Source organism: Euprymna scolopes, chromosome 17, assembly GCF_053919585.1.
Source record: "Euprymna scolopes isolate OS-2025 chromosome 17, ASM5391958v1, whole genome shotgun sequence".
In the NCBI taxonomy this organism is placed as follows: domain Eukaryota; kingdom Metazoa; phylum Mollusca; class Cephalopoda; order Sepiida; family Sepiolidae; genus Euprymna; species Euprymna scolopes.
In genome coordinates this window covers 106,757,923-106,767,922 of record NC_136498.1, presented here as the reverse complement: position 1 = coordinate 106,767,922, position 10,000 = coordinate 106,757,923, and the positions used below count along the sequence as shown (strand labels likewise).

General features: G+C 30.1%; 1 protein-coding gene across 2 annotated transcripts in view; it reads left to right on the top strand.

The window, feature by feature from the left end:
• Positions 1 to 6,755, top strand: part of LOC145297083 (pre-mRNA cleavage complex 2 protein Pcf11-like) — a 27,656-nt gene extending 20,901 nt beyond the window's left edge. For both annotated transcript variants that reach the window (XM_080143311.1, XM_080143310.1), the window contains exon 7: positions 6,603 to 6,755. In XM_080143311.1, the coding sequence (XP_079999437.1) occupies positions 6,603 to 6,737 (135 nt within the window). In that variant the 3' untranslated portion in view covers positions 6,738 to 6,755. The remainder of the gene's footprint in view (positions 1 to 6,602) is intronic.
• The last annotated feature ends 3,245 nt before the right edge of the window (positions 6,756 to 10,000 follow it).

Below are 10,000 nucleotides of genomic sequence, written 5' to 3'. Positions count from 1 at the left end.
TTTTTAATGCAATTATAAAAAAGGAAGTTTTATTCAAACAGTCTTTATTTGAACTTTTATATTATAACCTTTATAATAATATGTTTACGAATTATTGTTTTTCTTAAATTCATGTACTGTGTTTCTTTTTTACTGTTATAATAAATATATATTATGGACTGTTTTTTAATATATATTTATGAATTGTTTTCTTCACCAATAATATGTTTATGAACTGTTTATTTATTCATTCATATACTTTTTTAAATTATTTTTTTAATTTTATAAAAAATATATTATGAACTGTTCTTCCTAATATATGTTTATGAACTGTTTTTTATCAAACAAAAATAGAACTATATATTATTTTAATTGGAATTCATTATTAAGATGAGTATTATTTATATTAATTTATTTATTGCGGATTATTATTCTAATTTTTATTGGTTCTTGTTTCACGACGTTTCAAACTGATATACTTGGCCAAAAACGTGGTGAGACGACAACAACTCTGGATGGCAGTGATTTCTGAGAATGCAGTTAGGAGATTCGAAGTTCCTATCCGTCGCGGTTACCACCTGACGAAGGCCAGAGGAATAGTTGGCCGAAACGTCGTGAAACAACAACCAATAAAGATGTGAATAATAGTCCGCAATAAATAAATTAATAAAAATAGGACTTTTATAATGAATTAAATATTACGAACTGTTGTCCAAACAAAATGAAACGAACTTTATTTTTATTATTACCAGAAAAGATGTATTTTCCCTGTTATTGTTTTAGTAAGAACGAATTACTATTTCGTTATTTTTCTTACTAAAATGTTTTATCCTTCTTACGAAAATTAAATTGTTAATTCTTCTATTTAGATAAAATTCACTGAAAATGAAAGAAATAACGAAAAAACAATCCAATTTCTTCTTGGTCAAATAATACGACCAATAAGTAATAAATAAGTTTTTTTTTTCCGAACACAAAATATTAAAAAAAAAAAAAAAAAAAAAATATTCATGGTAAATGTCGGTAGAGAAATTCTAAATAGATGACTATTAAAAATCTCATTTCATTTGACTACTGGGGGAAAAATTCATAAATATTTCTTAAACAAAATCTATTTTAAAAATAAAACAAAAAACTGTTTTTAAATATTAAAAAATAAAACCGTTCATAAAAATATTTTTATTAGAAAGGTTATATTTTTGTTATAAAAATTCAAATAAAGAATGTTTGAATAAAACTTCTGTTTTATATTTATTTAAAAGAAGATACATTCTATAAACCTTTGGTCATCATTGTCATTATTATAGAGATATAAATAGAGACATTATTATTATAAAAGAAGATACATTCTATAAACTTTTGGTCATCATTGTCATTATTATAGAGACATATATAGAGACATTATTATTATAAAAGAAGATACATTCTATAAACTTTTGGTCATCATTGTCATTATTATAGAGACATATATAGAGACATTATTATTATAAAAGAAGATACATTCTATAAACTTTTGGTCATCATTGTCATTATTATAGAGACATATATAGAGACATTATCATTATAAAAGAAGATACATTCTATAAACTTTTGGTCATCATTGTCATTATTATAGAGATATATATATAGAGACATTATTATTATAAAAGAAGATACATTCTATAAACTTTTGGTCATCATTGTCATTATTATAGAGACATATATAGAGACATTATTATTATAAAAGAAGATACATTCTATAAACTTTTGGTCATCATTGTCATTATTATAGAGATATATATAGAGAGACATTATTATTATAAAAGAAGATACATTCTATAAACTTTTGGTCATCATTGTCATTATTATAGAGACATATATAGAGGCATTATAATTATAAAAGAAGATACATTCTATAAACTTTTGGTCATCATTGTCATTATTATATATATATATATATATATATATATATATATATATAGAGAGAGAGAGAGAGAGAGACATTATCATTATAAAAGAAGATACATTCTATAAACTTTTGGTCATCATTGTCATTATTATAGAGACATATATAGAGACATTAGTATTATTATAAAAGAAGATACATTCTATAAACTTTTGGTCATCATTGTCATTATTATAGAGACATTATCATTATAAAACAAGATACATTCTATAAACTTTTGGTCATCATTGTCATTATTATAGAGACATTATTATTATAAAACAAGATACATTCTATAAACTTTTGGTCATCATTGTCATTATTATAGAGACATATATAGAGACATTAGTATTATTATAAAAGAAGATACATTCTATAAACTTTTGGTCATCATTGTCATTATTATAGAGATATATATAGAGACATTATCATTATAAAAGAAGATACATTCTATAAACTTTTGGTCATCATTGTCATTTTTTTAGAGATATATATAGAGACATTATCATTATAAAAGAAGATACATTCTATAAACTTTTGGTCATCATTGTCATTATTATAGAGATATATATAGAGACATTATTATTATAAAAGAAGATACATTCTATAAACTTTTGGTCATCATTGTCATTATTATAGAGATATATATAGAGACATTATTATTATAAAAGAAGATACATTCTATAAACTTTTGGTCATCATTGTCATTATTATAGAGACATATATAGAGACATTATTATTATAAAAGAAGATACATTCTATAAACTTTTGGTCATCATTGTCATTATTATAGAGACATATATAGAGACATTATTATTATAAAAGAAGATACATTCTATAAACTTTTGGTCATCATTGTCATTATTATAGAGATATATATAGAGAGAAATTATTATTATAAAAGAAGATACATTCTATAAACTTTTGGTCATCATTGTCATTATTATAGAGACATATATAGAGACATTATAATTATAAAAGAAGATACATTCTATAAACTTTTGGTCATCATTGTCATTATTATAGAGATATATATAGAGACATTATCATTATAAAAGAAGATACATTCTATAAACTTTTGGTCATCATTGTCATTATTATAGAGATATATATAGAGACATTATTATTATAAAAGAAGATACATTCTATAAACTTTTGGTCATCATTGTCATTATTATAGAGATATATATAGAGACATTATCATTATAAAAGAAGATACATTCTATAAACTTTTGGTCATCATTGTCATTATTATAGAGACATATATAGAGACATTATTATTATAAAAGAAGATACATTCTATAAGCTTTTGGTCATCATTGTCATTATTATAGAGACATATATAGAGACGTTATCATTATTAAAGAAGATACATTCTATAAACTTTTGGTCATCATTGTCATTGTTTTAGAGATATATATAAAGACATTATTATTATAAAAGAAGATACATTCTATAAACTTTTGGTCATCATTGTCATTATTATAGAGACATATATAGAGACATTATTATTATAAAAGAAGATACATTCTATAAACTTTTGGTCATCATTGTCATTATTATAGAGACATATATAGAGACATTATTATTATAAAAGAAGATACATTCTATAAACTTTTGGTCATCATTGTCATTATTATAGAGATATATATATAGAGACATTATCATTATAAAAGAAGATACATTCTATAAACTTTTGGTCATCATTGTCATTATTATAGAGACATATATAGAGACATTATCATTATAAAAGAAGATACATTCTATAAACTTTTGGTCATTATTGTCATTATTATAGAGACATATATATAGACATTATCATTATAAAAGAAGATACATTCTATAAACTTTTGGTCATCATTGTCATTATTATAGAGACATATATAGAGACATTATCATTATAAAAGAAGATACATTCTATAATCTTTTGGTCATCATTGTCATTATTATAGAGACATATATAGAGACATTATCATTATAAAAGAAGATACATTCTATAAACTTTTGGTCATTATTGTCATTATTATAGAGACATATATAGAGACATTATCATTATAAAAGAAGATACATTCTATAAACTTTTGGTCATCATTGTCATTATTATAGAGACATATATAGAGACATTATTATTATAAAAGAAGATACATTCTATAAACTTTTGGTCATCATTGTCATTATTATAGAGATATATATGGAGACATTATCATTATAAAAGAAGATACATTCTATAAACTTTTGGTCATCATTGTCATTATTATAGAGACATATATAGAGACATTATCATTATAAAAGAAGATACATTCTATAAACTTTTGGTCATTATTGTCATTATTATAGAGACATATATAGAGACATTATCATTATAAAAGAAGATACATTCTATAAACTTTTGGTCATCATTGTCATTATTATAGAGACATATATAGAGACATTATCATTATAAAAGAAGATACATTCTATAAACTTTTGGTCATCATTGTCATTATTATAGAGACATATATAGAGACATTATCATTATAAAAGAAGATACATTCTATAAACTTTTGGTCATTATTGTCATTATTATAGAGACATATATAGAGACATTATCATTATAAAAGAAGATACATTCTATAAACTTTTGGTCATCATTGTCATTATTATAGAGACATATATAGAGACATTATTATTATAAAAGAAGATACATTCTATAAACTTTTGGTCATCATTGTCATTATTATAGAGACATTATCATTATAAAAGAAGATACATTCTATAAACTTTTGGTCATCATTGTCATTATTATAGAGACATATATAGAGACATTATCATTATAAAAGAAGATACATTCTATAAACTTTTGGTCATCACGCGGAGACTGAAGGTGAATCTAACCTAGTTATTTGCGCTGCTCCCATTTAATATTTTACTAGACTACCCGTGACCCGTTTGGTCAGTATGTTATATTAGTTATGGAATTAATGTATTAGAGTGACACTTGTGACGTGAAGAGAAGGTTTTTTTGTGACATAACATTAATATTTTTATGAAAGTATATTAAAATGAAAAAAGAATATAGATAGATTTTTGAGTCGTTCTTTTTATATTTTTTTTATTTTTGAAAAAACAACTTACAACCATTGAATTTCAAGTGGTTTGCCATACTTATAGGTAAATGTGCACTGAACAGATACCATAATACTTAAAGTTATATTAAAATTATGATATATCTTTTAATTTAAACGCGAAAAAAAATTGGGACGCTGAAACCGTACACAGCAAAACAATAATCGCGTTGATTATTTGCTTATGTATGCATGCGCAACCGGAAGTCGTAAACCGGATGTTGGTTACAACACTCGTTACAAGGTCATTTGAGTTTTATAATTATATAGATTTTGCATGCTTTTATTATTCACTCTAAGTTTGTTCACAATATATATGTACTAGCAGAGAAATCCGACGTTGCCCGGTATTGAATGATGAGCAACGAATGTTTCGTCTTCCCTATTTCATTGTATACAAAATCGATAAAATAGCCCTTTTTCAATCTTCCTTGTGTTTAGTTAGTTCACAATACTTTGCACTGTAGAGGACCTACCGTTGATTTCAGAAAATTATTTTTATATAATGGCTTGCATTAAAGTTTAAAATTCACATATCAGTAATTATTGTTTAATTGTGCTCTAAACAGAAACATTTATTCCGAACTCGCCCCTCTCATATCGAAGAACCTACTGTTGATTTTATATGCTGACCCTTTCTACTAATATGGTGGCAATGGCTTGAATTAAAGTTTTAAATGCCAATATCATCGTCCAATTGTGCTCTTAAGCGAAACATTCATATCAAACGCGTCCCCATCATATCAAAGAGCCTACTGTTGAGTTTATATGATTGGGCTTTCTGCTTGTGCGGTAATAAAACTTCTCAAATGCACTTGTCATATGAGGCGTTAACTTTTGTCAGAATCGTTTGTTCTTTCTTTCCTCGGATTTTTCGATTATCGATACTTATCGAAGACATTCCGATATAACCTCTACCTAAGAACAATGCCGGGTACATAAAGTAGATTTGTGGGAGTTTTTTTTTTTTTTTTTTTTTGCTGGTGCACTTACTGATCCGTGCTATTTTTTTTATCGTATTTCCAAGTTTAATTAAAGTTCTATGATATGTTTTTTATTCAATTGTAAGGTTAAAGTATAGAATAGATACAAAACACCCTCCCCTTCCCATGTTAAGAATGGCTTTTTTAAATAATAATGTTATTATTTCAGCACGGATCAATAAGTGCACTAGTACCTTTTTTTTTAAATTAACCCAATCGTTTTTGGCCTTCAGGTCAAGATCAAAGAGTTGCCCTTGTGCCTTAATTTTTTGTTCATTTTCCCAACTGTATTTTTTCATGTGAATAAAAAAATTAATATATCAAAGTGTAGTAGCTGTTCTTCAGATGCGGCATTTCAATTACTTGCTCTCTCACTGTGGAGGAGAAATCCTTCACGACTGAGACAATTTTTATTTTTGTTCCTTTTCTTCAACCGACCCTGGTGTCTAACTCTGTCCCGTGGGGGAGGTATCGCAAATAGGAACCAACCGTTTAGAAGTCCATAGAGAACAGACTCGCACTCACTCACACACACACACACACACACACACGCACACACACGCATACACACATACAAAGTTTCTTTTATATATTTTCTTCTTTTTTTTCCAGATATGTTGCGGCTGCCATGAGGTGATTGATCAGTTTTTCAATGATGAAGATGAAGAATGGCAGTTGGATGATGCTGTAAACATAGATGGAAACACTTATCATCGAATATGTGCCCACACTTTTGATTCTAAATAAAACCATGACGAGTTAAAATTATATTTTATCATTCCGTGATACAGGTTGCTACAAAAAAAAAAAAAAAATACACAAGTATGAAGGTAAATAAAAATTAAAGAAATTTTACAATCTTCCCAATGCGAAACGGAACAAGCCAACAAAGAAAACGTTTTATTTGAATAAAACAAACGCATTGGTGATAATTCACGTAATATTAAGATTTTATAAATGAGGATTTCAGATAGAAAAACACCATAAACGCTATTTTAAAAATTACGAAACTATCACTAAAAAATGTGTTACATTTCAACATACCCAAATAACACCGCTAGGCACATAGAGTACATTTGTGTGATTTTTTTAATCAGCCCATCAGTTTAGGAGTCGATAGGGAACGAACTCACACGCACACACATACACACACAGACAAAGTCCAAACCTTTTTATAGGGTTGACCATCGCTTCCTGGCATCTGTTCTAGAGACCGTTGGTTTTAACCCGGATTTCTGCAAATAGATCGTTTTGTACTGCGCGCCGACATCTACAAGTGAATGGAAAGCATTCGAACCCCTTCGTTATTTCCCGGTTGATTCGTCAGGACTGTCCCCTGCCCCCCCCCCCTGTTCTACATCCTTTCGTTGGAGCCGTTACTTCACAAGCTGAAGAGTGAGGACGCAAGTTCGATCCTTTGCAGAATAGTTATGCCCGGCGGAACGCTGGTTAGAGTCTCCGCATTCGCCAATGTTACCAAAAAGGTTGACAGACTAGGAAATCCAAAAATAAGGTTTTACGTCATATGATATCAGCATTATGTTTAACTTTGCATTGGAATTAGCTTTAATTTAATTCAATTTACATTGAAATAAGATTAAAATTAATTCAATACTTCTAAATTTTCAATGTTCGTGGTTTTACTGTTAATTCAAGCAAATTGGATTCATCGCATTTTTGCATTAAAACTCCTTTAAATATATTAGAGTACAACACTTTTATCAACTAAGCGACAGAAAACCAATTCACGTGTACTTTGCGTTATGTAATTTTCATTTTTTAATTATTGTATTTGGATTTTCCATTATTTTAGTTCCTTATATGCGAAAAATTATGTTGACCATCCGGTTTTCGTTAGATCACCGAAGTTAAGCAAATATGTGCTTGGCCAGTACCAGATGAGTGACCATTTGGGAATAGCAAGCGCTACATATAGAAGGACGTCGACACATCCCTACCTTCGCCATCTCTTTAACCCCAAAATGTCTGGGGTTAAGGGAAGTGGGAGAGGGGTCTCACATCAGTTTTATTATTATTATTATTATTATTATTATTATTATTATTATTATTATTATTATTATTATTAATTTATAAGAACAAGTAGTATATAAAACATATTACAAAACACTTTGAAACACTTAAAAGAGTTATATATATAATTATTTACTCTAGTAATTATTAAATACCTACAGACACTAGTGTTTCATCGTTTCGGGAATCTTCAGTGCTGAGTGTTACGATTAACACCAGTCGATAGATTCGAACCTGGCGGCAGAAGCCATCTCTGGCTTCATATATATATATATATATATATATATATATATATATATATATATATATATATATATATATATATATATATATATATATATTTAAATATGTATGAATAAAAAATCAATACGAAAAATATATAAATGTTTATATCTGTTCAGTATTTATTTCCTGTGTGTTGACGTGTAGGAATACAAAAAGTCTTTTGAAAAAAAAAACAAGAATGTTTCCTTCAAAACCACATAATTTTCGACCGATCCTTCGATCTTCCTCAGTTTGAATGATAAAAAACATGAGTATATATATATATATTTAAAAAAAATCAAATTTAACCTGAGTGGAAGAAGATTGTATTGGTGGCGGGTGGAGAAAAACGAACAACACACACACAAAAAAAAACAGGTATTAGTAAAGCCCTCCCAACGCTCGCTAGATGACAGGTCGCTTACTGTTTTCCGGCTTGATGAAGACTGAAAACAAGTAGGGGTTTGAAAAAATTAAGCTTGGTACAAAGTAAAAGATGGGGGAGTTGCGAGAGGGATAAATGGGCGAAAAAAAGCCAGGGGTGAAAAAAATGAATGAGGGAGGGGCAACCTTGAGTTCTATATTGAGAGAGGGGGAGAGGGGACCATTCATTCGGCTAGCTAAGGAAAACAAGGCTCCTTTACTTGGACTGGGGTCCGGCAAGACTAGGAGTCGCGTACATTCTGCCTAGGCAGGGAACATATACTTTAACTTTACTTCTCATCGTACACACAAAATCGCTGCCTTAATCCATCGTCTGTCGAAAGCTGTGGGATGTAATTTCTTCCTATCAGTGCTGATATGGACCTTCAATTGGTATTTGAAGGACGTGACCAGATCCTTATCTGTTCAAGATTCAACCCCATGCTTCTCATTCAGTCTCAACATCCACACAACCATTCCGGCTACGGCCAGGATCGCGAGGAACACCATGTGTTTCTTCCCGTTCAGTGGTGATGATACCCGGGATCGATACGAGCTGATTTCGTTGCAATCGAAGAAACCGTGGTCCGTTTTTTTTTGTTTTGTTTTTTTTGGGGGGGGGGCTGAGGGCCCCGCAGCGGGGGCACTCGGGTGAACTCACTAGTTTGGCACTGCATTGTAAGGCATCGAGGGTAACGCGTTTCAGGACAGTTGCCAGGTAAGGGGAAATTCTGAGTTGTTTATTACTCCTGAGCCTGGCGCCCAGCTCTATTGTGAGCGGATCTCCTCTGCCAAAAATTCCAGATGCGCGACGAGCGGGTCATCGGCGGCAACCTTGACTAATTCCTTATATAGGTGCTTTCTGAAAGACTAGGAAAAGTTGCTGGATCTAGGTAGCCTCTTGAGCGCGGCTGGGCATTTTCTGAGTAACTATGTGTTGCCACGCGGCCTTCGATGTGTCTCAACTGTATGGTTGAGGATGAGGTCCCACGCAGACTCTTTCATCAAGGTTTGACTCAGAAAGTCCAGCCTTTCGGCGTCGCGATGACACTTCAAGTCGAGCATTTCAAAGCCTCTCCCAAAAGGATGTTGGATACAGACCTGTTTGCAAACCCAAATGCCTCGCCTCATTTCAGAGCAGCTTGGACAGGCAGCGTTGGAGGACCTTTAGGTGTTTAGCAGGCAGGGGAAGTACGGCCAGTATGAGAGAAAAAATGTAAGTGGCGCATGCCTCCGCTTTACCCTTTAAGGAAATTTTCCTTCGCTGCCAAGAGACGACCGCAGCAGCAATC